General features: G+C 38.1%; 1 protein-coding gene across 1 annotated transcript; it reads left to right on the forward strand.

Annotated features, from left to right (window-relative positions):
* The first annotated feature begins 3,071 nt into the window (after positions 1-3,071).
* On the forward strand, positions 3,072-4,710 carry LOC127101695 (argininosuccinate lyase, chloroplastic). The gene is made up of 5 exons (XM_051039155.1): positions 3,072-3,080; positions 3,316-3,464; positions 3,595-3,889; positions 4,015-4,179; positions 4,612-4,710. The coding sequence occupies exons 1-5, from the start codon at positions 3,072-3,074 to the stop codon at positions 4,708-4,710; spliced, it is 717 nt and encodes a 238-aa protein (XP_050895112.1).
* The last annotated feature ends 13,409 nt before the right edge of the window (positions 4,711-18,119 follow it).

The raw sequence follows: 18,119 nt of genomic DNA on the forward strand, positions 1-18,119 counted from the left end.
TATGGAGATCCAAAAGGGCATCTCCTGGAAGTACTTTAAGGCGCTCAGATTTTGGTCTGCCTTATTTGACGTTAATTCGGAAACGGTAATACAAACCTACACTTTCTTCTTCTAACTTTGTCTCAATTCCGTTTTGGGTTGTTTGTTAACTTTTACCGTCTTAACGAGTTGATGTATTTTTTACTGCAGTGAATTTCCGCTACACATTTGAAAAAAAATGGAAGGTGTGTTGTTGAACTAATGGAATGGGATCGTGTTTGATTTGTTGTTGTTGATACTTGCAGCTTAACGTTTCAGATGAAGATATTAATCCATACTTTCCAAAATGCTGAAAGGCAACATAATATTACCATTGATGGAGTAGGAATCTCTTATCTTTACGTTGTAACAAAAATTGTTTCAAGTGAATTTCTTCATTGGTAGCAGCGACCACTCCATTGGGACAAAAGCTTGTAAAGTTAATTGCGTAGGTTAGAGTCAAATCCTAACATCATTGTTGACTTGTTGTAAAAAGGTTCATACTTTCTGGTTCATTTATTCATTTGTGGGTTAAATACACTTTACCCCCCTGTAATGTTAGCGAGTTTAGGGTTACCCCCCTGGTAAAGTTATTTTTTCAATACCCCCCTTATGTTATGTAGATTCCTTCATAGAACCCCCTTAATATCCAGGTGGCATGGAATCTTGGTTTTTTATTTCAGACGTGGCTTTTTAATTTTTTTATTTTTACATGTGAATCTCCAGCATGGCATAAATTAGAAATTAGGGTTCCCTTCCCAAATCCATCCCCCTCTCTCTCTTCGTGAAATCCCAAATCCCTACCCCAAATCCATCCCTCTCTTCATCTTCGTCCGTGTCCCCTTCATCTGGGTTATGGGTGGCAGCAAGGCATCTTCCACGAGTGAAGTTGGAAACGGCTTACCAAGATGTGGATGCAATGAAACCATGAAGTTGTTCGTCTCCAAGTCAATTGAAAACCCCGGTCGCAAATTTTGGAAATGCAGGAATTATATGGTGAGCAATTTTGAAGCATTTTATTATTTTGAGTTTGATTTCGAAATTAATTGTTGGTGGTGTTTGTCTCAAATTGCAGAATGGGTGCGATTTATTTTTGTGGGATGATTTGGTCAGTGAGTTTGCAGTGAAAGAAACCAATCCGTCCGGATGCCGCCAATGTGAAGTCAACAAGGCTTATTTGATTGAATTTGCTAAAGAGATTGTTGAGGAGATAGATTGCAGAGCCGGAAAGCTTAACAAGTTAGAAAAACTGAAGAAAAAGATTGCAATGGAAAAGAGGAAATTTTTTTGGTTAATGTTTGTAATTGGTCTGTCATGGATGTTGATAGCAGCTATGGTTAAGTTAGTCTAATGAGTCTGTCATGTAATTGTTATGTCATTAGTGTTTTTCAGCAATGTAATGTTGAACTTGTAATGTGTTCATCAATGAAAACAAGTTAGATTTTGACATAGTATTGTTGTAGATAAGTAGCTCCAGTGAAGTATAATGTTCTGTCAAGGGAAAACAAGTTGTTCTGTTCTGCTTCTAAGTACATGTTTGGATTAACTGTGATCTAATCTAGGTGCAAAATCACAGTGCAATTGAAATTTCTGCAAATGCTGTAGGAGGACTATTTTAGTTAGATTTTGTAACATGGAAATAATGGTTGTTGTTAAAGCAAATATGTAGTAAATTGTGTCATTACTTGTTTATGTAGCATTACTCGTTATCAGAATATATAAAACTATCTATTTGATTTTTAGAGAACTACTTTAATTGGCAAGTTGGCAGTGGTACTTGAATTAGAGACAGTTTTTCTGTTATTGGGCAACAAAGGGTTATTTAATGGTGTATGGCCAATTTAGAGTCAAAATTTTATGAGTTTTTCTTGCTTTAAAAAACTGCAAGGGTTCTGCAATATGTTGACTAAAATTAACAAAAGATGAGTGGTAGCAGAGTTCAAATCAGAGTACAAAAACTATGAACACAGCAAGATATTTCCCTCTATGGTTTGTATTTGTATGAAAGAGACAGTGCAGAGTTCAAGGATTTAATGGTTTGAAAAAGAAGGAAAATAAGAGAGAGCATTCAAAAATATTAACCATATTTCTAATCAAACAAATTTCTAATGTATGAATCCAGCCACCAAGCAGTAAGTGCATATGTTTGTTACAAAAGGATTACAAAATACATGTCTTCAAAGATCAGTTGGCATTACAAAAGAGTTTTCCAAAAGGATTACATGTCTTCATTTTCTGGTAGGGTAATTGGTTTGTCACTAGATATTCCTTCACTGTCATCTAACCCCTCTACCTTCTCCTCATCTAACCGAACAATTCCATTATCAGGGGGGTGGTCATCATCATTCACACATTTAGGTTCCCTATCAGCAGGGTCCATGTTCCCAGTACTATGTTCAACATACAAATCTCCTTTCACATTCATAACACTTAAGTATAGAGCAACATCATCAACAGCATCATCATCTTTCCTAATCAGAAAAAAAACCATCTTGAATTTCTAAAACTTTTGTCCATACCCTAACACAATCAGCCTTATACCCTAACCTACTCAACAACTTCTCAATGTTATCCATGTTCCAATTTGAAACATGTATCCCATTAACTGTCGTATCCGTACCCCCTCTGTATATAATTTCTTCTTCAGAAACCCTGTAAAATTCACCCCCATGGTGGAGTGTAACACTAAAGTGTTGTGAATCCTGTCAATATATTATACCCACATGTCAAAGATTGTTGATTTCAAGATTTTACCCTACGACATTGATGAACTTCAAATTTTTACTAACCTCGGACTTTGGACACTTCACTGAGCTCGTCTTCACTGAGCTGGATCGCTTCTTCGTATTCGCTGAGGTTGTCTTCATCTTCGTCTTCACTGCGGTCATCTTCATCTTCATCTTCGTCTTCACTGCGGTCATCTTCATCTTCGTCTTCATCTTCGTCTTCCCTGAGGTCATCTTCCTCTATGTTCAGAACCCTAATTTTCTAAGGGGGAATTTGAAATTGCAAAGTGTAAAATGACACATAATCACTTTAACAAAATTAAAAATATGCCAGGTGTAGGACCTCTTATTAGATTCCATGCCACCTGGATATTAGGGGGTTCTATGAAGGAATCTACATAACATAAGGGGGGGTTTACAAAAAATATTTTTACAGGGGGGTAATCCTAAACTCGCTAACATTACAGGGGGGAAAAGTGTATTTAACCCTTCATTTGTGGAGTAAGCAGTTTGGATTTGGGGAATAGTTCTTTAGCTCATTTGTTTTTATCGATCCTTTTTGCTATTGCAGATTGAACTTGATGCTGGTCGTTTGATTGATTGTAGAGCTAGGATGAAATTCAGTCCTTTAGGGGCTTGTGCACTGGCCGGTACAGGGCTCCCCATTGACCGGTTCATGACATCAGATGCATTGGGATTTACAGCTCCAATGAGGAATAGGTATCTTACTTTTTACTTGCTTGAAATCAATCCATTTAGTTGTACTTGACATATGATTAATGTTAACTATGTGAATGTTAAAATGCAACCTTTTTACCTAAATAACTGACTATATTGTTATATTGAATAGTATTGATGCAGTTTCTGACCGAGATTTTCTACTGGAGTTTCTTTCTGCTAATGCCATCACAGCAGTGCATCTTTCTCGATTGGGTGAAGAATGGGTATTGTGGGCTTCAGAAGAATTTGGATTTATCACTCCAAGCGACTCTGTTTCAACAGGAAGCAGCATAATGCCTCAGAAAAAGAATCCAGACCGAATGGAACTTGTTCGTGGTAAGTCTGGCAGAGTCATAGGGGGTTTGGTCACTCTTCTAACAGCGTGCAAAGGACTTCCACATGCTTACAATCGCGATTTGCAGATAGTTAGATAATCAAAGTATATTTTATGGCTGTGCATGTTTTATGTTATGTTATTGCATTCGTTTGTTTTGTCTAAGCACTATTTATTTGAGATTCATTAAAGAAAGTTGCTTTCTGTTGTAAGTAGGAAGACGAAGAACCAGTGTTTGACAGTGTTAGAGCTATTTTGGGAATGCTTGAAGTCTCACCAGAATTTGCAATGAACATTACTTTCAATCGGGAAAGAATACAAAAGTCTTTACCTGCTGGTTTTCCTGGTGCAACAACACTTGCTGACTATCTTGTTAAGAAGGTAAGCCACATTAATTTAGCCTTCTCTCAATAAGCATCCCATCTCGAACTTCGTCCCATAGAGTAACTTTTGGTGCTTGAGCGTTGTTGTTGACTGCCTGTGATATTGTTGGATTGAATTTGGAAGAATTCTGCTAGTAGCTTTTATGCAGATACACACCTGTTATGGATGTATAGGCTGCAATATGATGGTTATGACATGAATTTTATCTTAATCAAAATGCACACTTGATATGAAGTGAGGCTGCTAGGTGAATGTTAACTGATTTGACCATGCTGTTAATGCCTGCCTGTAGGTTACTTGAATCACCAATTCAGTAGCATAGCTTAGATTATCAGTTTAGTGTAGACATTAGCATAATTTTGCTTGGTTTGTTTGCTGCTGCTATGCTATGTACAACATGCATGTTTTTCTGTTATGAAAATTTTGCAGGTTAAGGTTGGTTTAAGATGGTCGCACGTGAAGGACGTGTTTGGTGGTTTGAAAATGAACGGTTATTGCAGGATGATATCGCGCCACATTGAGTTTTAACCGGGGTCTCTAAGCACCATGGTTAGTTCAGAAATTTAACCGTTTTGAAATGGTTTCGGTGGGTGTGTGGTCTCAGGTGAAGCATCCTTAAAATCCCTAAAGTCATAATCTAAATCATCAATGTGATCCAAACCGGAGCTTGATAATTCGGAGGGAGTCACGTATCAAAATCATGAATGAGGGTGAGAGATGAATTTATAAAGTTGGGGATGGTTAACCGAATCGGGCAGTTGTTAGTGAAATTGAAGTGGAAATCAGTTAAATGTTAGCTGGCTGTTTAAACTGGGAGCTAGTTAGGTTGTATCCCTACTGAGTTAATTGGGAAAAATGTTGTTATGTTAGTAATTAGTTTAATAGAATTCTATTATTATGAAATTTGTGTGAATTAGTGTTATGTTATTAAGAATGAAATTAGTTCAGTTATAAGCTAGTGTTAATGTTAAGTCTCATTACATTGTCTTACTTGAACTGTTAGTGCAGAATTTCTTATTAATTGGAAATTTTTGTTCAACTGTGAGGAATTATTCTTACTGTTATGTTTATTAAGCTCTGCAGGTTAGTAGGTGTTGCAGGTTGAATGTATGGGGATTGCTTAGCTTTCACTTCATGTTCCTTAACAATTGACACATCTAATGAGGCAGGAATAAAAGAGAAGGTTATGTAGACGATGATGGCTGCAGAGAAAGCATCAATATCATGACGTTGTGAGTGTTGGCTTTGTGTCATTGGTAGAGAGTAGTTTTGTTATGGAGTTAAGGCGGTCGAGAGAAGGCGCGAGAAGGCCGCAGAAGAGGGGTTCGTCCAGGATAATTGGTTTGGTGATTGATTCCAACGGTTCCTCGGTTCAATTTTATATGTTGTGGATTAAATGCTTGGAATGCTTGGAATGCAATCTTGTAACTTTAGATACTTTTTTTGTAATGTTTATGTTGACACATATGTGGTTGTGGTTCATAATTGGATGTAATTAGAATAGAAATGTGAATGTATTATGGTTTATGGAATTGAAATGCTCATAATTATGCTCATAATTGTTGGATATATTTGTTTATGAAATTGAAAATGAATGTATGTATGGTTGAATTGGAAACTTGATGGTTACAGGTTAATAAAAATGGAAAAGTGAATGTATGACCTATGTTGTAATTTGAGTTAATGGTTTAATACAACATTGTATGGTTTGAAGAGAAATTGAGTGGTCGATTACACATATTAAAATTGAATTGGTTTATGTATGGTATAAGATAAAAATGGTTTAGAAGGTGGAAGAAGGATAGGGTCTAAAATGAAAATGAACAAAATAAAGAAATGGACTTTATAATGAACATGGTTAAAAGTGAACATGAACATGAATTAGGACTTGGAAAGTGTCAATGGTCATATAGTTGACTTTGGTCAACATGGCAAAATTGTAGTTTTTTTTCATGTATTGATACATTTGAATGCAATAATGGACTAAGGTTCCATGGATCTTAGATGCAAATGAACTTTAGGCCAAGTGCCAAATGAAAAAAAATGAAAAATTTTCAGGACCAAAATCGGGGTATGACAGCTATAGACGGTTGTGGTTGCGGGGTTTGGTTCTTGGTTTTGTGTTTGGGTGGGTGGTATGAATGGATTGCAACGTTGGATGGTTCGTTGTTGGGTGGTTGGCATGAACAGATTGTGATGTTAGGTGTGTGGTTGTTTTGTGTATGTGGTCGGTTGATGTTGTGTGGTTGGTTGTTGAGTTTCGGTGGGTTCACATTGGTGTTGGTTGGTGAATTGGTGTGGGGCATACGATGACGAAGCAAATTGGCGCGGATCCATAAAATACTGCGGCTCAGATACAAATTGCTGAGTTGTCACAAACCTAAACCATGCCACATATTGTTGAGTCGGTCTTGCACCTTGGATGACTGGTTCGTTCAAGATGTGTTGTCGTCGATTCCTCCATTGACGACACATGTCTTTTGCAAAGTCTCTCCAGTCAGAATAATCCCACTGTGCATCGACCCTTTTTTGATGCCAATTCCCCAAACACGTGGGAGATTCTGGAATATGTTGTAGCATTCCTAACTACAGTTTGACCCGGTCACTTTGGTGCATTTCAAATGTAGTGAATCAGATAATCGATGTCTTCGATGTCCAAACTGCAGCATCGTCATGGTTCACATCATGATTCAGACCCAGATATGGCTCCAAACAAATTGGAAAAAAAATACCAAATCTTTAGATGGAAAATAATTTGAGAAGAATTTTTAAATTAAAATATAGTTTGGTAGGAGTATTACATCATCATGTCCAATGTGGTCCAATAGATTTCGATAGACTGCAATAGCGTGTTTCGGACACCTATTGTAGATCATTCCCCTTACTGACCACCTAAGATAATAAAAAGAAGTGAAAAATATTATTTATTGTTAATATAAATAATAAATATAATTAACTAAATGGTGAATGGTAAAGTGCTAGAGTTACTTCGTTGCAAAGGGGAACACGAATGGGCGCTCATTTATCGGGGCGAGCGACGGTATCCTAGACCACCCCCAAGCTTGAAGCAAATAAGCACATGAAAAAAAAAGTACAGGTATTCTTTTTTGCAGTTCTACACATTGCACTATATAGACGGGCCAACACAGCTGAACCCCAACTATAAGTGTTTACCTTATTAATGTTGCGTAATAAAGGTAAATACATTATATTCACAAAATTACCTGTACTTTCTGGAAACAAAAAGTTACCAAATAAAATCATAATATAACACCGAGCTATTATTATTTTCTCATACTCGGTTGAATCGTCGGACAATACTATACTGGCATAATATTGTTTAAGATATTTTAAATTTATACCTTGCCCCCTTGCTTGACCGGATGTGTCTCCCTCAGTTTCGTCGTCTAACAAAGGGGCACCCAGTAATTCATTGCATATATTGTTGTCTTGGTTAACTTGCCCATTCACTGCCTTTCTGTCTATACGAAGACCCAACAACATGTACACGTCCTCAAGTGTGACGGTACACCCACCAATCGGAATGTGAAATGTGTGGGTCTCGGGTCTCCACCTCTCCAACAAATCCAAAATGAACTTGTAGTCCACCGAGTACGAAACAATGTTTAGTAGATTTCTAAATCCACATCCTCTAATATATGGTTCTATTAAAGGATCGTGGGGTACATATTCATGTACACGGCATCTAAGCCGCTTTGGATCCTAATAACAAAAAAATAAGAAAATACAATTAGAAGAAGAAATACATACTCAACAAACACACATCTATAATAAGTAATCCTAAAATAGAAACTAAAAAGAGAGAGATTACAAAGGTATAACACAAAAAAGATATGTATAAGAAGTAATCCTAAAATAGAAACTAAAAAGAGAGAGATTACAAAGGTATAACACAAAGAAGATATGTATAAGAAGTAATCCTAAAATAGAAACTAAAAAGAGAGAGATTACAAAGGTATAACACAAAGAAGATGTGTATTAGAAGTAATCCAGAAATAGTAACTAAAAGAGAGAGAGATAACATACAAATGTCGATATATTCTCGATTGTGCCTTTGTGTTCATCGCCCATAGTCAACAAAGACATGATTTGAATTTGCAAAGCTTGAGTTTGGTAGATGAAAGAAATGTGGTAGAAGAAAATACTTGAGTATTGATGAAGATGATTTGATATTGTTGATATGAAAGACTATTTATAGATGAATGAGTGAGTAGGTTTGGAAACCTAAAAAGAGTGTGATTGGTTTCATGGAAAGGCAAGAGGAGACAAGAATGACAAAATTCAGCATGGAAGAGCATGTGAGGAATCTTCTTGGCGCATGTGAAGAAATCACATGCAAGGGAAGAGGAGCCCTTGAGTTTGGCGCCTACATGTGATTTCTCACATGCAAGGAAGACGCGCCCTTCCTCTTGGCGCCTTAGTATAAGGCAATTGGAAGGGGCGCCCTTCCTAGTGGCGTCTTTGTCTTGTTTTGTGAAGGGGCGCCCAAGCCTTTGGCGCCTCAGTTACTTTATGGCGCCTAGGGAATGGGCGCCTAGGTTGGAATCTTAGGGCACAGACATCAAAGATTCTTTGATTCCCTGGCGCTTGTGTATTCTTTCAATCTTTTCTCTGCGTGCTGGATTCCTTCAACTGCATGCATGGTCAAGTCTGTACAAACAATTACCAAATTATCAATGCATTGACCAACTTACCAATGACCAACTATTTATGTTGTGCAGTTGAACAACTTAGCAATGCATTCAATTTCAATTCCATTCAACACAATGTCTTCCACACAACATTATATGACCAGTGCACATTTCGAAGGTGAAATATTTGATCATCAGTTGTTCGGTTTTTGTTTCCGAAACACAGAGGTGACTCCGTTTATACTAAATCGGCGATCAAATTTTTCACATCTGAAACAAAGAATAGAAAAGAAATTGCAGTGCAATAATGTGGGTCAGATCATCTATAAAAATCCAGTTTGTTTTACAGAAAACCAGGTAAAATTTTATCAAAAGAAGATTCGAGATGATGATGATGTTCAACATATGTTTGGCAGTCACGAACATTCCGGTTACAACAATATAGAGTTGTATATATTACCACATCAACAACACGAGTGTTTTGTGAGACTGATGACGAACAAGCTGAGGTGAATGTTCCAGACGATGAAGAAGAGGAACCTGAGATCATGGTTGATTCGATGGTGAACGCTGAAGAGGAAGAGGAGCCAATACCAGCAAGTCATGTATATTGCCCACCCCAACACATGACAAGGTTAAATTTGGTTTCAGATGAACCTTCGGCAGATGTATGGTACAATCCTTACGTGCAAATGCAAGGATCTCTGAAACAAGGAGACAAATTTCGCACAAAAGAGGAATGTGTAAAAGCCATTAAGAAATTCCACATACAACTAGCAACAGATTTCAGAGTAGACAGAACTAACGCATCGAGGTATAAAGTTTATTGTTCGAATGAGCACTTCCTTTTTAAGTTGTCAGCTTCGTACCGGAAGAGGAGCGAGTCTTGGGAGATTGGATCAATGGGTCCAGATCACACATGCATGCTGACAAACCCAATGCAGGATCATCGTAAATTAAGCTCTCAGCTAATATGCGATGAAATATTGTCTGTTATTGGCGATAATCCGTCGTTAAAGGAATCTCGCATATTAGGGCAGAGTACGAGTACGCACCATCATATGGGAAGGCATGGATAGCTAGAACAAAAGTTGTTGAAAAAGTGTTTGGCAATTGGGAGGAATCTTACAAGCAACTTCCAAAATACCCGTTGGCTCTAAAACACTATGCTCTTGGGAAAATTTTCAAGATGGAAACATTGCCCGCATATACACCAGATGGTACGTGTGCTGTTGGAAATAGAATATTTCACCGTCTATTTTGGGCGTATCAACCGTGTATCATAGGTTTTTCTTTCTGTAAACCAATTATACAAATTGATGATACATGGTTGTATGGAAAATACAAAGGAACGTTACTGATGGCAGTGGCACAAGATGGGAACAACAATATTTTTTCGATCGCCTTTGCCCTAGTTGAAGGGGAGACTACTGAGGGATGGAGTTTTTTCCTAAGAAATCTCCGATTGCACGTTGCACCTCAGCCTTACTTGTGTTTGATCTCTGATAGACACCCCTCAATCATTAGTGCATATAATAACATTGACAATGGCTGGAAAATCCTCATTCGGCGCATGTGTTTTGTATTAGACATATTGCTCAGAATTTCATGCGGGAAATCAAAGATCAGATGTTGCGTAAGAAGGTTGTCAATGCAGGTTACGCATTAACAGAACCTTTTTTCAAACACTACCGCGAGGAAATAAGATTGTCGAACGAAGATGCGGTTCGGTGGATCGATAGTATTCCGTTGGAGAAGTGGACTAGGGCATACGCAAGCAGACAACGTTGGGGCCACATGACAACAAATCTTGTGGAATCAATGAACTCCGTCTTCAAAGGAATTCGTAACCTACCAATAATCGCTTTGGTGCAAGCTACATATTTCAGGCTAGGGGCCTTTTTTGAAACCAGACGCTCAAAGTGGAGTTCCGTGTTGTAATCTGGACAGTTGTTCAGTGATGCTTCAATGAAATTCATCAGACATGAAGCTGCCAAAGCAAACACACACGTGGTTACGGTATTTGACTGAACTAAAGGTTGGTTTAGTGTTGCCGAGTCCATGGATCACAATGAGGGCATGCCAATGAGACAGTACAGAGTCAAATTAGATAGAGGTTAGTGCGACTGTGGAAGGTTCCAAGCCTTTTGTACCCCCTGCTCCCATATCATTGCGGCATGCTCAAAGGTTCGAAGGGATCCATCCTACTTGCTATCTGAAGTTTACAAAGTCGCCAGCCTTTCAAATGTTTATAAAATTAGTTTTTCGGTAGTGGCAAAAGAGGATTATTGGCCAGAATATCAAGGGGACATCGTGTGGCACAACGAAGTTATGCGAAGGAAGAAAAAGGGTCGCCCTAACAGCACCCGGATTCAAACCGAAATCGATACGGCGAACAAAATGGTTAGACTATGTAGTTCATGTCGTCAACTAGGTCACAATCGTAATAACTGTCATAGTGTTGGAACGAGCATAACCAGATAAATTCAAATGTACCTTTGTTGCTATATATGGAAACTTAAATTTATTTCAAAGTACCTCTGTTGCAATATATGGAAAATTAATTTTACTTCATAGTAGACGTCTGTGACGAAAAGACAGTTGTTCATAAAAAATAACACAAACAATTAAAACAACTAGAATACAAAAACTATGCGATTACAACCATCAAAATAATTTTGAACATGTACTGCATCATCCTACGAGCGTCTTGGTCGGTTTTAATATCCACTCATTTGCGCACTTCTCCGTTTTGGTTGAACGTGGACACAAGCCAATGTATTCTTCTAATCCGTTCACCCTCTCTAATTTCTCCCTCTAACCAACTGTACAACGTTCGATTAAGACGTTCAAACGTATCTGTGTTCCAAAGTCGAACCTGTATCGGAGTCGCAACGGCAGAAAATATTACATCAGCATTTCGTTTCTGAATGTATGCAGACATTGTTGAAACAAAGAAAATTAAAATCAATGGTTGAACTAGACTAGGAGATGAATTTGAGTGAAAATAATTGTATGCAAGGGGATGGTATTTATAGAGACGGAAGATGAATTGGACAAAATACGTAGGCGCCAATTGAATTGGCACCCACATGACACACACACACACACACACACACAGACGCCACAAAAATTAGCGCCTTGCACACAAACACACACAGGCGCCATTGCCTCTGGCGCCTCCTCTTGGAGGGCCATGCAGGCGCCACACACATTGGCGCCTCCTCTTGGAGGGCCATGCAGGCGCCATATGTAACAACCCAATTTTTAGTATTGTTTCTTATATTATTATTATTATATTTTATTTATTTATTTGGAGCGTTAAGTAATTAATTGATTGTTAGGTAGTATAATAATTGATTATATTAATTAATTTGGTGTGTTAATTAATTATTTAGTTGATATGAGATATATTTAAATAATTATATTAATTAACTTAGTGTGTATGTTGGGTTGGTTTAAATTATTTGAATTAAATAGAGATATTTAAATATTAGGTTTTATTGGGCCTATTAATTAAATTAGATGTATTATGCTTTAAGCCCAAATAGAATACTAATATAAATAGTAAGAGGAGAGGGAGAATATGATTCATTTGATCATTTGACAAAAATAGAGAAAGAGAAGAGGAAAAGTAAGGAGAAAAGGGGAAGAACAAAAGAGAAGCTAGGGTTTCCATCAAATTGAAGAGGTAAGGGGGGAATCCTTATTATTATGGGTTAGTATGATTGGGTCAATGGGTAGAAACATGTGTAGGTTGAAATCCTTAAATTGCATGGTTTTGGAATTGTTAGGTATTGATGAATATTCTCGATTTGTGGTGATTGGATTGTGTTAAAACTGTAAATTATAGTTATATTGTATGAGTCATAATTTTCTGAACGTGTAGCTTTTTACGGAATCGAAATCGGAGGTTCGAAGGTCCTCCAACGATGAAAAACATAGAAAATTCTGATTCTGTTTTACGTTAACCGGTTACCCACCGAGCGTTAACCGGTTACTTGCTTAAAAATCTGTGATTCTGTTTTTGTGTTAACCGGTTACCCACTGAGTGTTAACCTGTTACTTGCTTAAAAATCTATTGATTCTGTTTTTGTGTTAACCGGTTACCCACCGAGCGTTAACCGGTTACTTGCTTGAAAATCTGCGCAGGAATTTGTTTCTTTTTTATGTTAACCGGTTACTCACCGAGCGTTAACCGGTTACTTGCTCTGTTTTGTTTTAACCGGTTACTCACCAAGCGTTAACCGGTTACCACTGTTTGAAAAATGAAAAATTGAGATTTTAAAAGTTGTATTCATTGGTATGAAATCTAATTGTGTGTATTTGATAATTAGCCTATATTTGTGGATGATATATTGTTATGAATGTGTATGTGTACCATTGGTGGATAATTCATAGAGTTGAATTATGTTGATATGTGGAATGTTAAGATGGTAGAGATGATCTTAATTGCATATGTGTTGATATGTGTGCATTCATTCATGGCATGGTCGGCTTCATAATGAAAGCGGTGAAACGGTGGGTTCACATGGTAGCACACGTTGATCCTTAATTGGAAATAGGCGTGGTAGATGTAGCACACGTAGATCCTTAATTGGAAATAGGCGTGGTAGATGTAGCACACGTTGATCCTTAATTGGAAATAGGCGTGGTAGTAGACGGTGATCTTTAATTGGAAATAGACGTAGCACACGTTGATCCTTAATTGGAAGTAGGCGTGGTAGTGGCTTTGATCTTGTCCGGATCGGAAGCGTGGCTTGGATTCTAGATATTGAATCGGAAAGCGGTGAAACGTTGGGTTCACATTGAGGTACCGCATGCATAGAGTCACATGTCTTGCATTGAGTCACATTAGAGTTATGTGATAATTGAATGTATGTATTGATGTGATTGTGATGTGTGTTCGAGATATGGTAATTGAATTTGGTGATGTTTGGATGCATAACTTGGTGAAATATGTGATTATGTGATAATTGTGGTTATGTGTATATTTGAGAATATAGCATTGAATTTTAATATTAACTCCTTGAGTTTTGATGTATGTTTGAAACATATGAAATAAATGTGGATTAATGTTATTGACATGATGATACGAGGTGTGATGAATTCCGTTAATTGTTGATTTAATCATTGTGCCTGATTATACTTTTTCATAATGATTTGAATTCTCACCCTTTCTGTTTGAATGTTACCTTTACATGGGTATCGTGCAGATACTCCAGAGTAGTATTGCTGAAGTAAGTGGACGGTAGCTCGCTCGAGATTAGCCGGAGAGTTTTCGTATTTTAGTTTGAAGACTAGGTAATGAGTCAATGCTCTGGTCATGTAACACTGGGTAGATTAGTAGTATTGAACTCATATCTTATTTGGATATGCATTATGTTATTACTTGATTTATTTTATCTTGAGGTGATTATTGAGAGATGATCATGGTATGAGACATGGATCATGTTATGAAATACATGAGTATTCATTATTTTCCGCTGCGAACGCATATTCTTGGATATTCATGATAATTGAAATGTGTTATTTTATATGACCAGGTGTATTGTATATCGATGATGAATGATGTTGGTTTTTGAAAGCTTTTAGTTTTTGAAAACGTCGATGTGATGCCCTTTTGTTTATATGCGTGCGTAATTACTCTGATTATATGTTAAGTATTTTGGGGTAGAAAAAGGGGTGTTACATTAGTGGTATCAGAGTCTGGTCGACCAGTTGGTCAATAGTCGTTAGGGTTTCCATTCCGTGGTATTTGATTTGTGTATCTGACACAATCGATACTGTTTGTTCGGGCTATTCAGGACGATGGTTGCAGGCAGGAATGACGATGCAATTGCTTAGGCGCAGAGGATGTTGGCTGAATCCATGGGTCAGATCCATCAAGCGAATGCTGGTAACCGAAACGGAGATGATGATGAATTCCGTGCTTTGGGGAGATTCCAGCGGAACAATCCTCTTGTTTTTGAGGGTGAGCATGCACCTGAGAAAGCTCAAGCTTGGCTGAAGGCAATTGAGAAGATCTTCAGAGTCATGAACTGTACAGATGCTCAGAAGGTGCAGTTTGGTACCCATATGCTTGAGAAGGAAGCTGAAGATTGGTGGAATAACACTCTTCAGAGGTTCGAAGAAGACATCATTGAGGTTACTTGGGCTCTTTTCCATGATGTCTTCTTGGAGAACTATTTTCTGGAAGATTGTCGTGGGAAGAAAGAGGTGGAGTTCCTAGAATTGAAGCAAGGAAATGGTACTGTTGCGGAATATGTTGCTAGATTTCAGGAGCTTACCAAGTATTGTCCTCATTACAATACTGCTAATGCTGAGAGATCTAAATGCTTGAAGTTTGTGAATGGCTTGAGACATGATATCAAGAAGGCCATTGGTTACCAACAGATTACTCGTTTTGTGGAGTTGGTTAACAAGAGTCGGATTTATGATGAGGATAGTAGGGAGAGTGCTTCTGTCTACAAGAGTTTGAAGGGGAAAAACCAAGATCGTGGGAAACCGTATGATGACAGAAGGAGACAATCTGGTTTTGGCAAGAAGCCAAGTGGGGGAGGATCTTCTACTCCACTTAAGTGTTTCAAATGTGGCGTTGAAGGTCATCGTGCTATGGATTGTAGTAGGGATCCTGTGACGTGTTTCAATTGTGGCAAGAGTGGTCACAGAGCAAACCAGTGTGGAGTTGGTTCGAGCGTGACTTGTTTCAATTGTGGTGAGAAAGGTCACATTAGTACCAAATGTGATAAGCCGAAGAAGGAGCAAGCGAAAGGAAAGGTGTTTGCATTGTCTGGTGCGGAGGCCACTACCGATGATAGGCTAATCCAAGGTACGTGCTTTATTAATGGTACACCTTTGATTGCCATTATTGATACCGGTGCAACACATTCTTTCATTTCTTTGGATTGTGCTAAGAGATTGAATCTTATATTATCTGATATGCGTAGAAGTATGGTTATTGATACACCTGCTATGGGTTCTGTTTCTACTTCCTATGCGTGTTTGAATTGTCCGTTGAGTATCTTTGGTAGGGATTTTGGAATTGATTTAGTTTGTCTTCCTTTAGAGCAACTTGATGTGATTTTGGGTATGAATTGGTTAGAAGTTAATCGGGTGTATATCAACTGTTTCGAGAAGACGGTTATTTTTCCTGAGGTTGGTGCTCAGGAAGATTGGTGTGTGTCTGCTAAGCAAGTTGATGAATCGGTGCAAGATGGTGCAGAGTTGTTTATGTTGTTGGCAACTTTGGATATTCGTGAGAAGAAGACGATTGAAGAATTGCCAATAGTTTGTGAGTTTGCAGAGGTATTTCCGGAAGATATAAGTGATTTACCGCCGGAACGTGAGGTTGAGTTTTCGATTGATTTAGTCCCTAGAACTAGTCCTGTATCGATGGCTCCCTATAGAATGTCTGCTTTTGAGTTGAAAGAGTTGAAGAGTCAACTTGAAGACTTACTCGAGAAGAGGTTTATTCGTCCTAGTGTGTCGCCGTGGGGTGCACCTGTTCTGTTGGTCAAGAAGAAAGAAGGTTCTATGAGATTATGTGTTGATTATAGACAACTGAATAAAGTGACGATTAAGAACAAGTATCCACTTCCGAGGATTGACGATCTGATGGATCAGCTGGTTGGAGCTTGTGTGTTTAGCAAAATTGGTTTGAGGTCTGGGTATCATCAGATTCGTGTAAAGGCTGAGGATATACAAAAGACTGCTTTTAGGACAAGGTACAGTCACTACGAGTGCTCCGTGATGCCTTTCGGTGTGACTAATGCACCTGGTGTATTTATGGAGTATATGAATAGAAATTTTCATGATTATCTGGATAAGTTTGTTGTTGTGTTCATCGATGATATATTGATTTATTCCAAGAGTAAAGAGAATCATGCCGAGCATTTGAAGGTTGTGTTATCGGTGTTGAAAGAGAGGAAGTTGTTTGCTAAGCTCTCTAAATGTGAGTTTTGGTTGAGTGAAGTAAGTTTTCTTGGACATGTGATTTTGAGTGGTGGTATTTCTGTGGATCCTACGAAGATTGAGGCTGTATCTTAGTGGGAAGCTCCTAAGTTTGTTGCTGAGATTCGAAGTTTCCTTGGTTTGGCTGGTTATTATAGGAAGTTCATTGAAGGATTTTCTAAGTTGTCGTCACCATTGACGCAGTTGACTAGGAAAGGTCAAGCTTTCATTTGGACTTCGTAGTGTGAAGGGAATTTTCAAGAGCTTAAGAGAAGATTGACTACGGCTCCTATTTTGATTTTACCGGATCCGTTAGAAACTTTCGTTGTGTATTGTGATGCTTCTTTGTATGGTTTGGGAGGTGTTTTGATGCAAAAAGGGCAAGTGGTAGCTTATGCTTCAAGGCAACTTAAAGTTCATGAGAGGAATTATCCGACGCATGATTTAGAGTTGGCCGCCGTTGTGTTTGTGTTGAAGCTTTGGAGACATTATTTGTTTGGATCGAGATTTGATGTGTTTAGTGATCACAAGAGTTTGAAGTACTTGTTCGATCAGAAAGAATTGAATATGAGGCAAAGGAGATGGTTGGAATTCTTGAAAGATTATGATTTTGGTTTGAATTATCATCCTAGAAAGGAGAATGTTGTAGCTGATGCATTGAGTAGGAAGTCATTGCACATGTCTATGTTGATGATTCGAGAGTTTGAATTGTTGGAGCAATTTAGAGATTTGAGTTTGGTTTGTGAAGCGACGTCTTCGTGTGTTAAGCTTGGTATGTTGAAGCTTACGTGTGGCATTCTTGACGAAATTAGAGAAGGTCAGAAGTCAGATTTGAAATTAGTCGATGTTATGACATTGATTAATCAAGACAAAGGTGGTGACTTTAGGATTGATGAGAATGGTATCATGAGGTGTCGTGATCGAGTTTGTGTTCTGGATGTTGCGGATTTGAGAAAGAGGATTCTTGAGGAAGGGCATAGAAGTGGTTTGAGTATTCATCCTGGTGCTACTAAAATGTATCAAGACTTGAGAAAGATGTTTTGGTGGCAAGGTATGAAGAAGGATGTAGCGGAATTTGTGTATTCATGTTTGACTTGTCAAAAGTCAAAGATTGAACATCAAAAGCCGTCTGGTTTGATGCAACCGTTATCTATTCCCGAGTGGAAGTGGGATAGTATCTCTATGGATTTTGTTTCGGATTTGCCGAGAACATCGAGTAATTGTGAGGCGATTTGGGTCGTTGTGGACAGGTTGACGAAATGTGCTCATTTTATTCCGATGAGGATGGACTATTTGATGGAGAGACTTGCTAAGTTGTACATCGAAAGGATT

The sequence above is a fragment of the Lathyrus oleraceus genome, chromosome 7 (genome assembly GCF_024323335.1).
Source record: "Lathyrus oleraceus cultivar Zhongwan6 chromosome 7, CAAS_Psat_ZW6_1.0, whole genome shotgun sequence".
NCBI lineage: Eukaryota > Viridiplantae > Streptophyta > Magnoliopsida > Fabales > Fabaceae > Lathyrus > Lathyrus oleraceus.